General features: G+C 39.4%; 1 protein-coding gene across 1 annotated transcript in view; it reads left to right on the forward strand.

The window, feature by feature from the left end:
- Window positions 1-23,247, forward strand: part of TPK1 (thiamin pyrophosphokinase 1) — a 335,721-nt gene that overhangs the window by 202,533 nt on the left and 109,941 nt on the right. The window contains exon 7 of the mRNA XM_082691650.1: window positions 5,297-5,443. Within this exon, the coding sequence (XP_082547776.1) occupies window positions 5,297-5,443 (147 nt within the window). The remainder of the gene's footprint in view (window positions 1-5,296; window positions 5,444-23,247) is intronic.

Below are 23,247 nucleotides of genomic sequence, written 5' to 3' on the forward strand. Positions count from 1 at the left end.
GTGCCTAGTAAGCTGCTCTGCCCTTTTTTTAATCAGGTTGATGGGTTTTTGCTTTTGAATTATATGAGTTCCTTATACATTTTGGATATTAATTTCTCAGATAGATGATTTGCAAATATTTTCTTCTATAAGAAAAACTGCCTTTTCCTCTTGTTGATTGTTTATTTTGCTGTGTAGAAGCTTTTTAGTTTGATGCAGTCCAGTCCTACTTTTTAATATTTGCTTTTGTTCCCTGTGCTTTTAGTGGCATTTCTAAAAAAGGGTTGATAAGACCAATGTCAAGGGTCTTTTCCTCTACGTTTTCTTCTAGGGGTTTTATATATAGTTCCTTTGTTTGGTTGGTTTTTTTTTTTTAAGATTTTTTTTTTGGACACACAGAGATCACAATTAGGCAGAGAGGCAGGCAGAGAGAAAGGAAGGGAGGCAGGCTCCCCGCTGAGCAGAGCCCGATGCAGGACTCGATCCCAGGACCCTGGGATCATGACCTGAGCGGAAGGCAGAGGCTTCAACCAACTGAGCCACCCAGGCGCCCCTATTCAAAAAAATACTTACTGGACCTGTGTTATGTGGCGCTTCAGGTGTGATATAATGGTGGCTTCTACCCCCTGGTGATTTTGGTGGCTTGAGCCATGGTTGTCATGAGGTTGTGATTATTGAGAAGTGGAGAAATTCTGGAACATACTGATTTTGGAAATACATGGATCATGTCTTCCTCTGCTCAGAATGGCTCCCCACTTAATGCCAATGAAAGAGACTTTACAGTGGCTTAACAAGTCTCTACGAATCTAATACTTACATTTTACTCTGATATCTTCTACTAATTTCTCATTTAATTTTAGCAGATTGCTTCCTGATACTCTTTGAAAATGCCTGGGGCTCTGTCAGTGCTTCAGGGCCTTAACATAACCTGCTATCTGAAGAATCCTGCCCCTGTACCGTAAACATGGCCATGGCCCTCATCTCTTCTGGGTCTTTGTGCAGCCTAGTCTCCTCTAGCTCCTGAAAGTGGAAGCTCATTCCCTCTCCTCTCCTGCTCTGTTATTCTCCCAATTTTAGCACTTAACAGCATTTCCCCTCCCAACTAATAGGCTTATTTGTATGTCTATCAGTTGTGTCTTATCCTCCATTTGAATATCGGTGCCATGAAGGCAGAGGTTTCCGTCTAATTTACTGATATATCATTGTTTAGAATAGCACCTAACACAAGGTAAATGATCAATAAATATTACCAGAAGTAACATAGGAAATAAGTTACTCTTTTCAAAAGCCACAGACTGTTTGAACCTTTGCTAAGTAGGGAAGTGTTCTTTTGTAGGAATGAGATGGTGTTAACTCAGCCTAACAGATAGCTTCTTGCCTCTCTGGTTATTTATTCAAATTTTCCTGAGTTTTTATATGCTTAATGGAAGCTCAGGAAATATTGCTGTCTGCTCTGTTGCGAACTGTGGGGCTAGCCTCTGCGATACATGGGCCTCTTCTAGAAGGAGAGATACTAAAGTATATCAGAAGTTTTAACTAAGTGTGCCTGGGTGTATTGTAAAGAATAATTATGTTACTTAAATTGGGAATTTTGTCTGCTGCAGGCACAGACATCTGAAATTTAAGGCCTTGATATACTGAGAGGTCCTAGAAAGGCAGGCCTGGTGTGCCAGGCTGAAGGCTGCATGGGGGGAACACCCAGCAAGCAGGCTCAAACGGTGGGGGGTGGGGGGCTGTAAGCTAGAGCAAGGCCCCATGGGAAGTGCTTTACTGGGGGTCGGGGTGGGTAGACAATCAGAGGCTTGCTAGGACTTCATTGGTCTGTTTGAATGTCACTAGGTCATAGTCGGGAGGGCAAGAAGCGGAAACTTGTGGCAGGGACCAGACTTACCACCTGTGAATCTGTTTTCCTGGGCCAGGTGCTCACAGCCTGTCTGAAGATGTTGAAGCCTCGGGAAATACAAAGTTTTAAAAATACAAAAAACACGGGGTGATAATAGAAATGAATGCACAAGGCTTTGGATCCACACAGAAGAGTCACCCTGGCAGTCTGCAAATGGTCTGTTTCAGATTGAACGCTGTCCCAGTGGCATTGTAGTCCTAAACACGTAAATCTAGCCTTGTAAACCCGACGTAAATGTGCAGGGGTGGTGTCTGTCTCTTGTCTCTCTCTGTAAATATCCAGATGTCCTACTTAGAGCTAGCGCCAGAGAGCTGCAGAAACCTCCCAAGCTGACCCTCCCCACCGCCCTGCCTGCAGCCCCCATTGATCCTCTAATGTTTTTAATCAGTCTTGCTAAATACTTCCTGTAGGGAGAATGAGTCGTGATGAGAAGTAATCTTGCGGCTTCTCTATTCTGAAAAATTCAATCACTGATCTACAGATACTGCTTATGCATCATGATACCCCAGTGCAGAAGAGGGGGATTAAATTTCATTCTTAAAGGTTATGGGATCCCTCAAGGCTTAGAGTATAGTAATGAAAAATTGAGAACCTAAAAAATGGATTCCAGAATCTGCATAGTGAATAAACTCTCACTAGACCTTGCTTCTGATGTGAATTTAGGATTATGTGCATAAGAATATGCCATTTGCTTTTTACTAGAGCCTTAGCAATTTTGCTATATTTCATACATAACTTCTTTGAGTTTTTTTTCTTCAGTTTAGAGCAAATTCTCTTCAATTTTTCTGAGGTGGTATATAATTTCTGGGCCTATTCCCCACTGGTCTGGAGTGGCCTTACTAATAATTCCTCTTAGTTAAGATTAGAAGCTCTTTCCCCCAAACAGAAGCAGTCTCCTCAGCAGGCCTAAGCCTAATTACTTACAAGTTACCCTCTTGCTCTGAAGATTAACAGATATCCCTGTTTCTGTCTATGTATTCAAAGTAATACGTGCTTCCTAGGTTGCATGCTCTTCTTGGACCCGGAGTCTAATGTTTTGAGTTCTTGAAAGATCTCCAAAACCAGTATTGTGTATGGGTCTTAAGATACTCTAGCTTTGACATGAAGTATCTTATCCAAAGTAAAAACCCCATTCTCCTTACATTCTGAAAGAGTCCGAAAACTCATTTCCAATGTCTTGGTTCTTCTGTATAATTTGCCTTTTGTGTTTTTATGGAAACCCATTCTGATTTACGTATTCCCACAATATAGCAATTAAGCTATTTCTTCCTTAAGTGATGTGTCATCTCTTGCAGTGTCTTCACTTTCTCTTTCATGAAACCCTTGACTGTCTTTGACGTGTTAGGCACGATTCACAATGGGACCAGAGAAACACGGCCTTTGGCTTCATGGACTTCATGCCACTTACTCTTCTTCTAGGAACTATACGGGTCATCTGGGTGCTTGGTTAACGTTATTCTTTTAAAACCTTGGCATCTTTATGGACAAAATCTTATTTAAGCTTTTTTTCATGAACTATTTTAAAAACCCAACAACCACATACTCCCTACTTTTAAGCAATTTCTTTTTTATTCCAGATGGAATGATTATTATTACAGTCCATTCTTATTATTTTTAAGGTTTTCTTGTACTACTTTAAATGCTCAGTCTTTCCTCTTCCATAATGACTAAATCCACTTTGACTCTGTTGATACATTATGAGACTAGGATGAGTAGAGAAGAAGGTGTGTAGGGTCATGGGAGGAGGCAGTGCCTTGTGTTCTCTTCTCAAGCCCACTGTGGGCTGCTTTATTCAGGAGAAGGTTCCTCCGTTCTCTTTTACTTCCCCACAACCCATCTTTACCCTTTATCTTATATAGAAGGAAAGCAGCAAAGTAATATTATATATTAAAATCCTGGAAATACATTTTCAGCAACAGAGGAACATTTAAATAAATTATACTTTAGTTATAGGAAATGCTATCTTGAAAGTGTTAAGTGGTGGAAAAACAACATATCCAACTATAGGTAATAATAACAAAAAATGTTAAAAACATATAACTGTAATAATACCAAAAATAATACGGTGATAGAATAAGAACTAATGTTTTTATTATTTTTTAAATTTTTATTTAAATTCAATTTAGTTAACATATACTTTACTGTTCGTTTCAGGGGCAGAATTTAATGACTGATCAGTTGCATGTAACACCTAGTACTCACCACATCCTCTGCCCTCCTTAACGCTCATCGCCCAGTTGCCCCATCCCCGCACCCGTCTCCCCTCTAGCAATCCTCATCTGTTTTAAAAAGGGGAAATAACACTCAGACACCCCCGATCCAAACCATAAGTGACTCTTAATCTCACAAAACAAACTGAGGGTTGCTGGGGGGAGGGGGCTTGGGAGAAGGGGGTGGGATTATGGACATTGGGGAGGGTATGTGCTTTGGTGAGTGCTGTGAAGTGTGTAAACCTGGTGATTCACAGACCTGTACCCCTGGGGATAAAAATATATGTTTATAAAAAATAAAAAATTTAAAAAAAAAGGGGGAAATAACATAAAGCTGTATTGGCATAAAAATATCTGGAACCTTCAGTTTGTCCTCTGTTGTTTAGAGTCTCTTATGGTCTGCTCCCCTCTCTGTTTTTATCTTAATTTATTTTTCCTTCACTTCCCCTATGTTCATCTGTTTTGTTTCTTAAATTCCACATATGAGTGAAATCATATGGTATCTTTCTCTGACTGACTTTGCTTAGCCTAATCCCCTCTAGTTCCATCCACATCATTGCAAATGGCAAAAGAGTAATAGCTAATAATTTTTTAAGAATCACTATGTCACGAACATGTTCTAAATGCTTTGTACTGAACTCCTTTGAGTACCTCATTTAAATCCCACAACAAACTTATCCGTTGGCAAATATTATCCAATTTTTGCACATGAACATAAAAATGAAGCCCCGAAAGTTTAGGCAATATTGCTAGGCTCAATAAAAAGATGGTGTAGGTTCTCAAGATACTTGAATTCTAGTGGGGCGATGAACCTTTGTATTTATAAGAAGAGCCCATGGGTATGCTGTGGGGTGGATGGGAGAGGCACCAGCTGCGAAGTCAGGGAAGATTCCAAATGGAAGGAACACATAAACAGACTTGTAAAGGAAGCGTTGACTAGTTTTCCAGGTCAACAGGCGGACGGGAAAAACAAAATTTATACTTGAAAGAGATGGTCTCGAATTGTGACTGCTTTTCACCAATTATGCAACTTTAAACAAGTAACTTCATTCCTTCATCAGAACAAAAGAAATGATATCTACCATTTCTCTGTGGCTTATCACAGAAAATACAGTATTAGAAGCTCTTTTTCATTGTTAGATGCTGTTTAATTATTGACAATACTTTAAATGTGTGACTTTCAGTTTTGCTTTGTCTTGCTTAGGTAGATGTAATCGTGACCTTGGGAGGTCTTGGTGGGCGTTTTGACCAGATTATGGCATCTGTGAGCACCCTCTTCCAAGCTACTTGCATCACTCCTGTGCCAATTATAATAATCCAAGAGGAATCTCTCATCTACCTGCTTCAACCAGTAAGTGAAGAGTAAATATAATGTCAGCACTTTGCTTCCACAGAACTTTTAACATTCGAGTAGACTTGGAGAAAACACGAGCCTACTGTGTGTCTTTGAAGTTGACACATGAGTGAAGTTGATCATGTTGGCCTACTTGTGTTTACCCTGTTCTACTGCCTTAGAGCATGGAACAGCAAAAATGTACAGGAGAAGCCTCAAAGTTTTCATTTTATTATGCCCAGAAAAAAAAAAATCTTGTAACTTTTAATTAATTGACTATGAATTAAATTTAACACTTTTGCATTTTGAGCAGCTGAATGTGAATGCCACTTGAGAAAAATCTCAGCAGAGGAAACACAAAGCTTGGCAAATATTTCAAATGGAATTCTCATATATTTTCAGTGTTGTCGTTATAATTGGAAACTGGATTTGATTTTGTTAAGCACTAAAAAGAAAATCTTTAGCTTTTACTCTTCATAGGTTGCCTGCTTATTAATTTCACTGCCTCAGAATAATTTCTAATGATCATGTCATTCACTTCCCATGATGAATATCAAGGAGATTTTCTATCAACATAGTGCTTAGAACAGAATTCTTATTAAGTAAGTTTTATAAGGTTGATCAGTGAGTTCATTTAGAAAAATAATCATCTGGTAATATTTTTAGCAGATAGTGGACAGTTGTTCTTCTTTTTTGCCTCTCATTGTAATGTACTACTTCCAGCATTGCTTCTACCCCATCTGCTCCCTGTTGTTCAGCCAGCTTTGCATTTTTTTTTTTTTTTTCCTTGCTCTTTGCATTGCCTAGCTTTCTGGAACACTTCCTATGAGATGTGAAAAGAGAGCTGAAGAATTCAGTTTTCAAACTCCATACTGTCCATTTATTTAGTCAACAAACAGAGAGCGCCTGCTATTCATTGCACTGCTAGGCAGTTGAGGGCTAAGAAAACTAGTAACATGATTTTTGCTAACACATGTCCGGTGAAGAAGTCATGTGTAAAAATATAAACATAAAGCACCGTTAAAAAATTGGTACATAAACGAGATGAAAGACTATGATTTGGTCCTAAGTGTAGTAAGGAAAGCCCACTCAGGCATTCACATTTTATTCACTCAGTTAATTCAACAGATATTTATCCTGCTATATGCCAGGCACTTACTTACCCAGGGATGTGGCAGCCAATTAAAGAGACAGAATGCCTGGTTTTCATTCTCTTGAGGCTACATTGGAACAGGATCTTCTAGAATGAGTGGATGTTTGCTGTGGGAGATGGTGAGGAAGCCATGCAAGGCAGAAGGAGCCACGAAAGAAAGAGAGAGGCACAGGGCATGTCGTAGGATCTGCGGTATGGAAAATACTAGAAGATGCAACTAGAAAACTACTTAGCTCATGAAGAGTCTTGAGTTTGTACAGTAGAGTGTGGACGTTTTTGCTGTAGGGAATGAGAAGTCATTAAAATATTTCACTTAGTCATATGACATGAGCAGATATGCTTCTTAGATTTCTCATTATGTATTTGTTAAATACCTAGTAATCTTCTAACAATTTCTGAAGCGTGAAACTTTCTACCATGATAAATCATTGAGCTTCATTATATTGAATTGATGGTATGATTGCTAAAGTAGTCACCTGTAACTTGGCTGTAGGTAGATATTCTAGTGAACAGATAACCAGGTAGGTGAAGCTGCAGTACAATAATTCTTAAAATGTAAAAAATGGAAAATTAACTGATAGAAAAAGCCACATCTGAAAAATGACTTTTGCCCTTAAGAATTGGTCATTGCATTTGGTGTTCTGTACCATCATGGTAACGTGGACCATGGTGGACTTCCTAAGATGCATTCAGCTTGGGATTCGGGGATTTCCTCCAACGACAGGTTGCTGTCTGTCGTCTGTTGAAAACCCAGCCATTAGTTTTTCAAAGACTGTCTTGGCACTATTCTTCTGCCTTCTTTGGCAACTCCAATTAATTGTAGTTAAGATCCTGCAGTTGTATCATGTGTATCTGCAAACTTCTCTTTCATGTCGTCTGTGCTTTAACCTCCCTGGGCTGCATTCTGAAGGTCATCACCTGTGCTCCATGCCACTCTTCTGCTTTAGCTGGGTCTGTTTGCTGCTAAAAGCAAACTTTAAATTTAAATCTGCAGAACTTTAAATTCCTGCCATGATTCTGCTTTCTTATATGCTAGTCCTGTACTCACTTTTTTAAGACCCTTTTTAAAAAATTTATTTATTTATTTATTTATTTATTTATTTATTTGACAGACAGAGATCACAAGTAGGCAGAGAGGCAGGCAGAGAGAGAGAGGAGGAAGCAGGCTTCCCGCTGAGCAGAGAGCCCGATGCGGGGCTCCATCCCAGGACCCTGAGATCATGACCTGAGCCAAAGGCAGAGGCTTAAACCCACTGAGCCACCCAGGCACCCCTCAAGACCTTTCTTTAAAACATAATTGTCATACTTTATGGTCTAGAATAATTCTAAAACCTGTGGCCTTTATAAATCCACTGTCTTTTATATTCACTTTCACTTTTATATTTTGTAACCTCGATTCCTTCTGTGTGTGATGATTTTTGGCCACGACCTTATATTCCTGGGAGCTTCACTTGTGGGAATTATTTGAAGTGTGAGTTAAAATTGAGTCCAGGGAGAATTTAGAGCAGACTCCCAGCCCAGTTATTTGTAGGCATTAACAACTTAGGACATCTGTGGAGACTTTCTGACAGCTGCAGAGTGCCAGGGCTCGGTCGGCAGTTTTCCTAGTGGTCCGGCGGGAGGTTATTTGTACTCATCTCCCACTGGAAGTCTCTGCTTTATATGGTGCAGTCTCCTTTTGCACTCCCACCCTGGGCAGGCCTTTGGCCTTGTCTCCTGATGACCTTCCTTACTTCGATGTCTTGGAAACCAAAGCTCAAGTTCATCTGCTTTGGTAAACCAAATATTTCAAAGATGAAAGTTAGATTTGGTTTTCTTTTTCAGTCCAACCTCAGTTTTTGGCTTCTGAGTACCCTTAAAAAAAAGAAAACAACAGATGTTTGATGCCTTTTAAAAGATTTCTTTTAATTATTTTCTAGCACTTTTTATTAAGCTGGTCAGAGTACTAATTTGTCATACTGTTTCTGTAAGTATGGTGTTACCCTGCCTACGTTACAGGAGTAATTAACCCGCAATCTCAGAGGCTTACATGAGATTATCTGTGGAATATCTGAGTGGATATCAGAGTAGAATATCTGGTCTGGTTTGGGCGGCATCCTCCATTTTGTATCTAAGCCAACGGAAAGAAATTGTGGCATCTGTGAAAAAGATAGCTAGAAAGTGGCACTGCATGTTTTTAAAGGCCAGGCCAGCTCTGTCCTCTGTCACCTTTGGTGGAGGACACAGTGACACTCCCCAGGCCACTGCAAGGCAGTCTAGGTAAGTAACGCTGTGGCCCAGGAAGAGGAACTACTGTGTGAACACAGAACGTTGTCTCTCTCAAACTGCCAGAAACTGAAGTTTGGGAAGAAAGTCTGGAATCATGACCTACATAAGTTTTAGGAGAATACTTTTTTCCTTATTTATAAGATATATTAAACTTTAATTAATTGTTAAAACAGAATCCTTAGTTCTCCCAACAAAGTTTTGTATCATAGTCTACATTCTCCAAAACAATGCCTCCTAGGGTCTTTGTGTGATATTGTGCTTTTGTCTCATTGAAATAACTTGGGGGGCACCTGGGTGGCTCAGTGGGTTAAAGCCTCTGCCTTCGGCTCAGGTCATGATCTCAGGGTCCTGGGATTGAGCCCCACATGGGGCTCTCTGCTCAGCAGGGAGCCTGCTCCCCCCCCACCCCCTGCAAAAAAATCTCCCGAGAGATACATACAAGGTCCCAGCTTTTCAACTGCTTTTAGGAAGAGAACACTAAGACAATTAATGGTATAAATGCAAAAGTCAAAATGAGTATGTTTGAGGATTTAGGATATGAACCAATCTTATATAGTTGCCATATTTTTAAGCAGTTTTAATTATATACTTATGAACTGTGATTAGACTAAAAATTAATTGAAAGCTATACTAAAATTAGTGCATAGAACCATTTTGCATTCTAGAAGTGGGACTCAGATCATTGAGCTGAACTGACTTTGCCATGTGTGTTTTCATAGAACTATGTGTGATGTTATCCATGTGCTAGAGCATACATCTGTATTAGGCAGTGTGTATGTTTTGGGGATATATTCAAAAAGGGTGTCTAAAGTTAACGTTCGTAATTAATAGGACTGATCACAGTCACAATCACAATGGACAGAAGAAGCCTCATAACTTTAAATTGAAACCATTTTCAAATATTGTGGAACCAGGGCCCAAGAAAACCAATCTGGTATGCTTCAGTGCCGAATAAAGAATGGTTTGAAACTTTTGAAATGTATTTTTTAATTGAAAGTCAATAAATAGCTGTTCTCAGAAAGGAAGATAATTTTGGAACTTTTACAAGAAGCATCTCATTTTAACTTCATAACAGTTCTGTGAGGAAAGCAGGACAGATATGTCAGTCACACAGCAAAGTGTTTTGACTCTATACTTTCCACTACACTACTTTCTTCTTTCTTGGGGTTAGTGGCCTAACATGCAAATATCAAACTGGTGTTTTTTTTTTTTTAATTAACATATAAAGTATTATTTGTCCCGTGGGTACAGGTCTGTGAGTCATCAGGCTTACACAATTCACAGCACTCACCATAGCATGTATCCCCCCCAATGTCCATCACTCCACCACCCTATCCGTCCCACCAACCCCCAGCAACCCTCAGTTTGTTTCATGAGATTAAGAGTCTCTTACGGTTTGTCTCCCTCCCTGGACCCATCTTGTTTCATTTTTTCCCTCCCTACCTGCTATGGTCCCCTACCCTGTCTCTCAAATTCCTCATATCAGAGAGATCATATGATAATTGTCTTTCTCTGATTTACTTATTTCGCTCAGCATAAACCTCTAGTTCCATCCACGTCATTGCAAATGGCAAGATTTCGGGTTCTTTTTGATGGCCACATAGTATTCCATCGTGTGTGTGTGTGTGTGTGTGTGTGTGTGTGTATAATACCACATCATCTTTATCCATTCATCTGTTGATGGGCATCTAGGCTCTTTCCGTAGTTTGGCTATTGTGGGCATTGCTGCTATAATCACATGCCCCTTTGGATCACTACATTTGTATCTTTAGAGTAAATACCCAGTAGTGTGATTGCTGGGTTGTAGGGTAGCTCTATTTTCAACTTTTTGAGGAACTTGCATACTGTTTTCCAGAGTGGCTGCACCAGCTTGCATTCCCACCAACACTGTAGGAGGATTCCCTTTTCTTCGCATCCTCGCCAACATCTGTCGTTTCCTGACTTACTAATTTTAGCCTCTCTGACTGGTGTGAGGTATTATCTCACTGTGGTTTTGATTTGTATTTCCCTGATGCCGAGTAATGGAGAACTTTTTAAGTGTCTGTTGGCCATCTCGATGTCATCTTTGCAGAAATGTCTGTTCATGTCTTCTGCTTATTTCTTGATTGGATTATTTGTTCTTTGGGTGTTGAATTTAGTAAGTTCTTTATAGATTTTGGATAGCAAATATCAAACTCTTAAAACAAGTTATAGTTCATAGGCTGGTATTTATCCATGAACAGTGTTTTACTGAGTGGGCAGTTGGTATGTGTTTAGAGTTGTGTGTGTGTGTGTGTGTGTGCATGTAATTATTCTCCACAATATTTTAAAATAAGATGAATTTGGGGTACACTGTAAGGGTATATCCCACCTCATTGTTCACCTAAATTAAAAATGACTCTGAATTTCCCTCAAGTATAAAAAAATCTACATACGTCAAGAATTTTTATCATTTAAGAAAATTGAATGAGATTACCTTTGAGCTTTGCTAAAATACTTCAAAAGTGGTGAAAATCAGTGTAAATGTTAATTATTTTGAGTATTATTTTTGAGAACAGTGTTTCTGGAATTGGTTCTGAAATTGAAGATAATAGCAAGGATGAGACATGTTATGGGACCTGTTGGTAGGACTGATAAAAATGTCTTGGTGCTGTGCTTTGCTAAGAGATGTCGCCTGTGTCTATTAAGTGGCAATGATAGCCTTAGACCATGCGACTAAAATGTGCTTTTTTGGATCTTTTTTTAAAGAGCCACCTAAACCCTCAAATAATCTTAGCATTTCAGTAATAATCTACATGTGAGTCTCTCTTGAGACTGTTACGTAAATAAGTAAGCGTCCTTCATTCACGAGAGTTCTGTCGATCAGGCTGATCTGGTCACTGCCGGCTGACCTGTGCATCCAGAAGTCACTCCCTTAGTGTTACAGAGATCGTACCAAACCTTAGTCTTTCATCCGCGTTCTCTCTTCAGTCCCCTCTCTGTGACTTATTTTGGTTATTACAAATTGAATTTTAAAACAAGGGGGAGATAGTGTAGTTCCAGGTTTATATACATATGGAAAAATGTTTGGAATTTTTTAGCCGGTTTATTTTGAATATATAACGTCCTTTACGTTGTGTTTTGGTGTATTTCACTTACTGTGGGTCAAACTGCCATTATGAGCGAAAGCAGGTAGCATTTACTTTAAAAATGGCAGATTGAACGGTCCTTCAAATAGAAAATTAAAAATAGAATGCATAATAGCTCCTCCCTTAAAAGCAAGCATTTCTCTTTTACTTTCCAAAATGTCTTCTTAATAAGACTTTATAACCTTTTATGAGCAGGAGGTTTTATGAAACCAGTGAGAGACATTTTTGACATGAAACACGACTGATATCAATTACTAGTTAGGCTATATTCCTTATGAAGACATTTAGGTGCTCCCAGCCATGTTTATCATGCTAGCCATGCAGAGTGTGGATGGTTCCAGATTTCTCATACGTACTTTCTCATTTTCTGGTCCTGTGCTTCTCAGGAGTGCAGAAACATTAGCTTCTGTACACTGAGCATAAATTATCTTTTATCTGCAAGTTTTATGGCAGTTGGTAATACAAGTTAATAGGATTTATGACCAAGAAATGAGATGTCCAAGAGTTAATAAGGCATGCCTTTTACATTATCCTAAACCTCGTTCAGTGATTCCTAGTCAGGATTCCGGTATCTGATGCAGGGGAATGGTGTTACAGAGCTGACTTCCATCACTTTTTATCTCACCTGAGCAAACTTCTAAATATGTTGTAAATATTTCTTCCTCGTGATCTTAGTCATGTTTACTGCTACTTGTTTTTTCACTCACTAGGACAATTTCTTGCTGTTTAAATTTCTCACATTTTATAAATCAGACATTGGCCGTGCTGGTAATGAATACAAAGGAAACATGTTCAGAGTCTGACAGAAGCTGGATGTCTCTGATGTAAATCTGTCACGCATGGTGGTTTCTGTTGTGAGCTGAGGGTATGGGTCTGACTAGCCACATGTACACACCCAGGACCACCTCCTCAGCGACGGCACCAGGGAAGTGATTCTCAGAATATCACCTATATCGTAGGGGCACCTGGGTGGCTCAGTCTAGTGTCCAGCTCTGGATCTTAGCTCAGGGGTTGATCTCAGGGTCGTGAATTCAAGCCCCACCACGGGTTCCAGGTTGGGTGTGGAGCCTGCTTAAAAAAAGAAAACAAAACTATATAGTAGCATAGAACCATTAAGTATTAGTGTAATGGTTTAAAACCTTAAAGATCATTTTATGGACAACGAATTGCGGGGACTTGAAGGTCAAGTGATTTGCTCAAGTGATACATAGTGTTCCTTTGAAAGAAAATGGGTGCTAACCCTGAGGTAGGTCTCAGGCAACAGTGGTCTGAAAAGGACCACCAGGCATCTCCTCTCCAAGGACAGGCTGTCGCATTGAGCGACTTTCCTCTTCCATAACCCCAAGTGCTAATACCCATTCCTTCCTCTGCCATTCACCCACCTAAACTTGCTCTTCTTGGAGAGTCCTTCCACTCAGTGTCTGACCTTAGCCGTCTGCCTTCACACTGTGTCGTCTGCATTACTCACTCTCTTTCTTTGGCTTATCCGCTCTGCTTTTCCAGGGCAGCAGCTTCTGCAGGTGGAATGCGTACAGACATGCGTCTTCCCGAAGCACCCTCCTCTTTTCACTTCAAACCTTGCCCGGCTTTCTAGGGAAAATGTCTCTGTGCCTGTTCCCTCCTTCTCTTCTTCTGTGTGCTCTTCCCCTTCCTCCCCTACAGTGCATTTTAAAATTATAAACCAAAACCTATCTTGTGTAGAACATTGTGTTAGTCTTATTATACTGTTATGAAAACATGACATTTTAATGAGCACTAAGACAACAAAATCCTAGAGCTATACAATTCTCATTTTTCTAAGTGCTCTAATATCCTCTTTAGAGAGCCATAGAAATATTTCCTTTATGGTTTTATCCATGTCTAATTAAACTAATTTTATGTAACTAAGAAGTTAAGGCACACATTCACAAAGAGTTTATTTTATAGGTATTGCATTCTGTTTTGTTGATTTAAAGCATAGAATATTTCATCAACAAACATTCTTCAAACACCTGTTATGTAGTAGATACTGTGGTAGGCACTGAGAATGTGGAAATAAAGCAAACAGCTTCTATTCTACTGCTCATAGTTCAGTGGAAAAGCCAGAAGAATAAGCCACAAAATTCAGAAATTTTTTTATAAGAGTACAGTAAGTGCTGGGCGTCAGGGTGGCTCAGTTGGTTAAGCTTCTGGCTTTTGATCTCAGCTCAGGTCTTGATCTTAGGGTCGAAAGTTCAAGCCCTGTGTTAGGCTCCGTGCGGGGCTTGGAGCTTCCTTAAACACACACACACACACACACACACACACACACACACACACACATCAAAACAGAACACTGAGTGTGGTGAGGATGGCATGGGAGAAGCATCTAATCCAGATTGGGAATGGGATTGATGGTGATCATGGAGATAGTTTCTCGGGGTGATAACATCTTTTGGGGAGTTAGGCAAAGAGAGATGAATAAAGACATTTAATGTGCAAGGAGTATGGTGTGCAAGGAAACCTGGGAGAACTCGGCACAATTGCTAGATCCTTGGGAGCCATAGGAGATGCAGCTAGAGGTGAGAAAGCTAGAGAGACTTGTTTGCATTCTCAGGTAGATGGTCTTTATATTGATGTCATAGCTCTGGAGTACCAATTAGAGGGTTTAGTGTGATAGCAATATGGAGGAAAAATTGGTTAGGGAAGAGATGGAGGCCATTCAACTCTTAGAAATCCGAAAAAGAAATGATGAATAAGTCAGCTTCACTTTGCTGTTGAAGTTCCTTGGGATGTGTGCTCAGAAGTCTTCTTTGGAGGAACACAGAGGGGAGTCAATATAATGACTAGGATTCTGGATTAGGCAGTTGATTGCCATATTTCTTTAAAATCGAGAATATGAGAAGAACACGTGAAGATAGGAAGTTGGTCAGCGGACTCTGGGACACACAGAAACTGATCTGTCTTTGAAACTATGTAGAAGTGCTTAAATATAGATACATAGATATCTATAGAACAATCTCTCCTTTTAGGCAATTCTTCTGTTTGTGTGTGTGTGTATATGTATATGATTCTACTCAACTTATATACACACACGTACATATAGCTTGACCCTTTGATATACCTTGAGAATCCTCAACATATACATGATCATTAAAATCTTGGAGTGGAGTCTTACATACCGGGAGAAGGTATGGAGTGAAAAGATCAATGGCAGAACCCTAGAGAATAGAACACCATAATGGAAAAGAAACCGGAAAATTACAAGAGTGGTATCACTGAGTCGAGGTGGATTCGAGTTTCGGGAGGTAAGGGAATGATCCGCTAAGGTGTTGAGAATACAAAAGACTAAGTTTGGCAGCTGAGAAGAAACTTGATCAGGTACAGTTTTCATGGCAAAGTATGGATAGAAACCTGATTACTTGGAGTTGATGACTCGATAGGAAGGGAGGTAGAAATCCACTGCTCTTGCTAACCCTTTCTCACTCTTCACTCACAGCAGTTGAATTTGGGGGACTTACCTAGAAGTAATGATGACTTACAAAATTATTTTGGTTCGGCCATTTTCCAAGCTAAACAAAACCAGAACATGCATATCGGGGGTTATACATTTCTTTCCTGGCGTGAGCAGAAGTGCAGCTGCCATGCTGTGCTTTTGTAAGGAGGCTTGCACAGAATTGGGTGCTGATTGTATCCCGCAATGCTGGTGAAGTACTTTTTGAGCTATTTCAACTCTGTCTTCTCTTCCAGGCCTGCTGCCAGCTCCGCAGTCGTGGTGGGCCCTTCCCCTCCTCCTCTGCATGGCCACCTTGGTCTGGGCCTAAATGTGAAGCTTTGAGTTTGACCTTTAAATCTCTCTCCTTCTGGATTTTCTCAGTGTTACATAACCCAAGAAATTGGTCCATCAGTAGCTTTCCAAACTGACCACAACCCCTGCTTTCCTGTGCCACAAATAATTTTTAAGTCACTCTCTTAAAGCCCTACTCAAAATTTCTGACTTCTATACAGAATTTCCAAGTAAGCCTTTGTGATCTTCCCTTATCTGGATCATTTTCATCAATTTTTAAAATCTTTTTTCTATGGATTCAAAACAGCCTATCCATAAGAAAATTTACCAAATTAAAAGTTTTTTCATTTTCTAAACCTTAAAAAAATTACAATTATGAATTTATGATCAAAGATGAAATAATGATCACACTTAGTTCGCTGGATGCTAGCCAAATCTGAATAAATAGGGAAGTTTTAGATGGTTTAAATATATTATTCCCATTAACAATTGTTCATGATTGCCTCTTCTTGTAAAATACAGGGTGGCTGGGCTTCCCAGGCTGTGACTTAGTCCACTTATTTCTCTACTGCCCTATGCTTTCTTCCTAGTTCATTGAAAGCTCATTTGAGGGAGTGATGGCTGCTTTCTGTAGCTGCGGGTATATTTCTGCCCTTGAGGACGATGGTGTCAAGCCCAGGAAGTTTTAAGGCAGCCTGGCTACAATGAGGTCTCAGAAGGAAAGGCATGCAGCAGCAGTCTGATTCCCAACACTCACCCGTACAGCTTACAAGTTCTTTAATCTTATAGGAGTCTTCCACTTAGGAGGGTTTACAGAAAGATGGCCATCAGCAAAAACCTATGGTGATCCCTCAGTGATTCCAAAGGAACGGGAGGAAGTATCAAATTCAGTCTCCGTGGAAGCTGTTTAAAAACTTATTTGAACATTGGCCTTTCGTTTTCAACCATGAGTGACAGAGAATCAGTTTTGGAGACTGGATTTGATCCATAAATGTGCTATATGCGGGTAGAACAATAGAAAAGTGAGCATCAGCATTTGTGTGAGCTCTGTCATTGTAATTCATCGTAATTCAATTGTAGGTAACGTAATGGAATATTGGATGCTAGGTGTCAGAGTTTCCTCTAGCTCCCCTTCCACAGTCCTCTGTGGCAAGGACACAAGCACACTATGTCATGTAGACTTAGTTCAATTGAGCGTTGCTTCAGCATCTCCCTTTGATTGAAAACAAAAGGTTGCCAATGCGGTATCAATGAACTGTGAAGTGATCTGAGTGTTACCAGCAGGGAAATGAAATGAGCCTCTGGGAAGAAGATTGGCACAAGTGAAGGTTTCTGTATAAAGGACTTCATACGGCTCTAGCTGGGTGGTATTACTTCTTATCCAATTAAGATTTTTTCCCCCTGAACTTGGGAGCATTTTGATCTTGTTTGTTCCCAAAGTGATCAAACTGAAAGTGAAGAAAAAGTAGAAAACATCAAAATAAAGCTCAGCTAGAAGGTCTGGGATTTGAAGGTACTTATTTAAACTGTGTATTTACCCTGCTGGATATTATGAAGCTCTTCCAAGGAACGGTGTAAGGTACCTTGCCCTCCTAGACGCACACACACACACACACACACACACACAGACTCTGCATGTAGCAGATATGCATGGATACACATACGCCAGGAATCTCAGCACTTCTAAGCCAATCTTACTGGAAGGAGGGAAAGTAAGTGTTCTATCTCTGGTCAGCTGGGAAGGATTTCTTTTTCTTTTTCCTTTTTATTTTTTGAAAACCACTGTCCTATGTAGTTGTCTTTTAAAAGGTCCACTTAATCTTTCATATCTTTGTCATGAACAGAACTCTATTTGACTTACTTGCATACGGACTAGTTTAATAGTGGAATTTATAAAAATGCATCAGAGTTAGGAACCAAGTTAGCAAAGCAGAGTATAACCTAAGACGAGCTACAGACTGGCAAAGAGGATTAAACTTACTTCGACAGAGAATAGCATTAAAGGTGTCCCAATCCTGTATTATCTTCTGAAGCAGACTGAGATAGTACTTATGTGATATCAAGTAGATAAGATAGTCTGGGTGTCGAAGACATACTGTTACCTCTGAGCTGCATACCTCCTGAAATCTCTTAAGAGCCATGTATGAGTTATAAAATAGCCTCCATACCTGAAAGGTTGGAAAATTAGATTTTAATAAAAATTGTAGAGTTAGACAGCTTTTAACATGTATAAATCCCAGCGTCTTCATTTCACTTGACTCTCCAGCAGTCCTTTTGTTCATTGTTTCTGTTTCTCAAATGAGGAAACCCTGCATAGAGCAATGTTGTAAGAGTATGGTTCTTCATGGATACTCTAGGAATTTTCTGAATCCTACTCTTGTGGCATTTGCTTTCTAGCCTTCTGGTAAAATTCATGCCTACTCTCTGACTTTCAGTGGATCCATATGGAGGGCTCCCCCAAAAAATGAGGGGAAGGTAGCCAGTTGGAAGCATTACCTACACATGGAGAGTGGCTCACTCATGAGTAGGCATTGAAATCATCCTGCATAACTTTATTTTTTTCTTTAGTCAACTTTTTTATTATGGAAAGGGCCACATTTACAGAGAATTTGTAAAACTAGTATGATGAACAACATATTCCAGCCATTTGTAATTTTTTAAACATTTTATCATGTGCCTTCTATCTATATATAGACTTTTTTTTTCTTGGTAACCATTTGGAAGGAAGCTGCAGATATCACATCACATTATCCTAAATACTTCAACAAGGAGCAGAATATTTAGAAACCAAGATCCAGGTAACAAATGTGCTTATTGCTACTGTGGTGCTTTCAGACTTTTTCAGTAAACAGAACTAAGAAACAACAAAAAGGTATGTGTGTGTATGTGTATAAATCATGGGTTCACACTGATACGTTGAATTCAGTTTTAATATATAGTTTTTAAACTGTTATTTTGTGTTTTTATTTCTTTAACTCCCCCTTGCCACCCCAAAATCCTGGCTTGAAATGCTATACTTGTATTATACTATAGTATATAGTAGCTCTTTTCAGATTTATAATACCCACCTTCGTACTAACAGTAAAGTTACTGAGGGAAATTTAAGATTTCTTTGTAGGTCTGTCTTTAAATTATATCCCAGCCAGACTATTGCATCTAAAGTTTCTCACTTTAAATATTAAAATTTGTTCTTTCTGTGGTTATGCTGCCTGTTTAATATACTGTTAGGCTCATTTGCAGTTGATTTGAAGGCATAAGACCTTGTTTTTTTTAGTTATTTAAAATATTTTACATTAATTACATAGCCTAAAGGCAAAGCTTGATAAAAGATACCCTCAGGAGAGGTCTTGCTTTTATTCCTATCTCCCTCACCACCGCCATCCTCCTTTCAGAATCGTTCAGTTTCTTGCCAAAAATAGAAGCAAAACCACAACAATATGTGCACATTTTCCCATTTCCCCCTTTTTATGTGAAATTTAGTACCCTCTACCTCCTTTTTTTCACATAATATATTTTGGAAGCCACTCGGTTTGGCAGTAGAGACCACCCTCATTGCTTTATCGCGGCTATCACGAGGGCGTATCTAAGACTACCAGACTATCTAAATGTGCCGTTGTATGTCCATGTGTAGCTTTTTGAAAGAACATACTGGAAGTTCAGATTCGGCCGCTCTTTGAGTTGTAGCTGTGTATATTTTGAGAATATTCCTCAGGTGGTTCCCTGTACATTCCCACTTGAGACCTGTTTTGCTGTCTTGAGAGCAATGTGGTGGAGACAATATGACCCAATTTTAAAGTTGCGCAAACTGGGTCTTAAAAAGATGAATTGACTTTAGGGGTTATTCCACTTCTGAATGGTAAAGCCACATTCCAAATCCATATCAGACTGACACTTTAGCTTTCTCCACTCCATGTTTCTGTTTCCATTTATATGATTTGTGCACTTGGTATGATGCCATTCAGTGTAGAAGAAACAATTTAAAAAGGTAAACTCATCGGGGCACCTGATTTTGATGTTGCCTCATGAGGGTCATGATCTCAGCGTCATGAGATCGAGCTTCACACTGGGTGTGGAGCCTGCTTGAAATTCTCTGTGTCCCTCTGTACCCACCTCCCTCCACAGCTGTGCTCTCTCTCTCAAAAAAAATAAACTCACTAAACATAGCCTATAAATACCACATAATTCTTTATAACAGAATTAGACTTCGCTGCCATCCTTTGTAGAGTGTATGTGTTTTTAAATAGAAATGAATGGGCACAATCAGTTTTCTTATCGAAGAAGAGTCTTCTATTATCGTTGAGGTAGTAATGATAATGAATCAGAGTCTTTTCTTTTTGGAAAAAGTCATGTTGATAGAGGAGCCTCAAAATTGATAAATTACATACACGTTGGCCTTTCCAATTGTCTGATGATAGGAAGCCAATTTCACTCCTAACCAGAAACCCTCAAGGTAAAAGGCACAGAGTATGGAACATTGGTCTTACTTTATCAGGGAAGGTTAATGTACAAAAATGCTGCTCAGGGGACAGTGGAGAAGGATTTATTTTCTCCTGGGTGAAGCTAGGCTATTAAGAAGTGGGCACTCTTTGAAATTTTGATAATAGTAATTGAAAAGCTATAATTAGAGTTTAATGTTTTTTTCTGAGCATATTTCACGCTATAAAATATTTCCCAGAGCAGAGTAAGCCTTGTGAAAAATAGAAGGACTCGGACAAGTTTTTTCCTATATTCATTCAACCAACATATTATTAAAGACTTACTTGTATCAGGTATTTACAAATGGCTAGACCGAAGAGGAGTAAGTTCCTCTGAAAGAGCTAATAGCATCATCACGAAATAGATGATGATTTCACAATAAAATAAAATAAGTTCCATAATACAAATATATACAGAATATCATGGAAGCCTAGAGAAGCGACATATAACGTGCCATAGGCAGGTCATACTACAGGTACGCTGTAAGAGACGAGATGTGCCCAGGCATTCGGCCTGCATATGCACTGCTCTGTGCACATGCACTGCACTCCTAATTGCTACAGTACTCTGTCCGTGAGAAAAAACAGCTGGGGCTGTTTTCAGTGATAGACACCTAGACTGATAGGCCATAGCTACAACTCTGTATGCAGACCTTACATTCTGTTCACTGAACTTACCTTTTAGATGCAAAGATTCCTGCCCTTATAAGCACCAATTCATTGCAGACCCATTCATAACATGATTTTAAATAGTGTTAAATATGGCTACAAGTTATTAGCACTAACACTTAATACAGCATACCATCCAGCAGGCCGCCGTAAAGAACTTCATTTCTAAAGCCAAATAGTGCATAATTCTTTAAATTCGTCTTATCTTTAACACACACTTCATTTAAAACAATTTTATGAACCAAATTCTCACTTACTACTTAGCATAAAAATGTTGATGCGCAACACTAAAAAAAATTAATGCTACAAATCTTGTCCTCTCTTCCTTTTATCTGCAATGCTTTTTATATGAAAAATTGCATTTATGTCTAAAATAGAAGTTTATTATAACAAGGCTCTTTTGGAAAGGAATTATACTCAAAGAAAGGGAACATTCAGAATCATTACAAAGAACAGGAAGGAGGCTGCATATCATCGTTAATTATAGAATAGATATTTAGTGAGCAAATGTATGAAGAAGCCACATGGTGTCTATTGTCTTCTGCTTTGTTAGGTCTGAACATTTTAAATTACTCAAGGCCCATGAAGGTGTTGTCTAGGCCTTCTGGCTCTGTGTGGAAGGCTCGAGTCCTGACTGGCATTTACTGACTATGACTCCTTGAGACGGAGTCTCCGTCTTTCCACGTGCAACTGGAATGTTGATGTATGTGCTTTTCATGAAAATTAGAATGTTTAAGGCCATGCATATGAAAGCTTGTTTTGTTTTGTTTGGTTGGTTTCTTAAGGCTTTAAGTAGAAAGGGCTGAATGAATTAATCATAAATTATGGGCACAGTGTCATCATTGGTCATTTTGTTCCACTATTTGATTAGGATCTGTTGATTCAAATCTTCTCCCCCTCCAGGATACCCTTTCATCACATCTTTTTGTTTGTATGTTCTTGCAAATTATGTATTGCGTTCATGGCCACTAAGAAATATTTTTGTATGTATCTGTAAAAGAAAGGGATTCCTAAAAACCGTAAGTGCAGTCCCATTTCACACCCAAAAAAAGTTAAAAATAATTAATGTGATGAAGTAAAGTGTTTACCTCCATTTCCTCCTTTGTTTTAAGACGTTTTTATGGTGTATGTATGATCAGGGACCCAAACAAGACCTGTCTGTTGCAGTAGGTTGGTTTTTTGTTGTTGTTGTTGTTGTTGTTTAAATTTTTTATTCATTTTTTATTTTACTTTTTTAAGATTTTATTTATTTATTTGAGAGAGAGCATGAGAGGGGAGAAGGTCAGAGGAAGAAGTAGACTCCCTGTGGAGCTAGGAGCCTGATCCTGGGACTGGGATCACAACCTGAGCTGAAGGCAGTCACTTAACCAACTGAGCCACCCAGGTGCCATTTGTTGTTCTTTTGAACAGGTCCCCTTACCTGACTGTGCCTGCACTTCTCTTTTTCTTCTCCTTCCTCATTTTATTTCCCTCACTCCTCAACATTTTCCTTGAAGAAACTGTCATTTGTTCTATGGAATTTTCAGTCTAGTCTTGTTGCATGGCATGGTATCATTACTTCCTATTTTCCTTTGAATTTTTTTAATTTTTAGTTAATTCTAGAGCTGTGATCAGACCATTAAGAAATTGTGGGGGGGGGGGCGGACTTTTGACGTGGGTGATCCTGTATCACAACATCTAATTGCTCTTTATTGTGATGTTGTAGCTATTGATGGTCACTGTGTGTCTCTGCCCTGATCGGCAGTTGCTCAACGCTAGTAGTAAGCAGTTCTGCCACTGTTACTTCACGGATTGCCTGAGATACCTCTTAAAAGAGAAGCTTCCCTCAGACCAGCTACTGGGCTATCCTGTGGAATAGCCTGTAAAGGAAGGCAGGCTATACACTTAATTCTTTTTCCCTTAATTTACTATTTTTCAAAATAATGAATTGTTTCCCTAACGTTTTTTTTTTTTAAACATTTTGTGGTTGTTTTTTTTTTTTTTTTTTTTTTTTGACAGAGAGAGAGAGGGATGACAAGTAGGCAGAGAGGCAGGCAGAGAGACAGAGGGGAAAGCAGGCTCCCTGCTTCCGAGCAGAGAGCCTGATGCGGGACTCGATCCCAGGACCCTGAGATCATGACCTGATCTGAAGGCAGCAGCTCAACCCACTGAGCCGCCCAGGCGTCCCACCCTAACGTTTTTTAAAATTACTTTACGCAGTGCAGCAAAGAAGGAGCAAAAGTTCACAAACCCTCTACACAGTGTCATAAGACACATTGCAAGGAAAAAGGGACTTAGAAGGATCAGCAGTATCCTAAGGTCTTGGTGGATACATTCTTGGGGGCGGAGGTGGACCACTAATTCCTGGTGGGGGGGTCTCATCCTTAGAGGGGGCATGCCTATTCATATCCCGCAAGCAGGGGAAG

Source organism: Mustela nivalis, assembly GCF_964662115.1.
Source record: "Mustela nivalis genome assembly, chromosome: 12".
NCBI lineage: Eukaryota > Metazoa > Chordata > Mammalia > Carnivora > Mustelidae > Mustela > Mustela nivalis.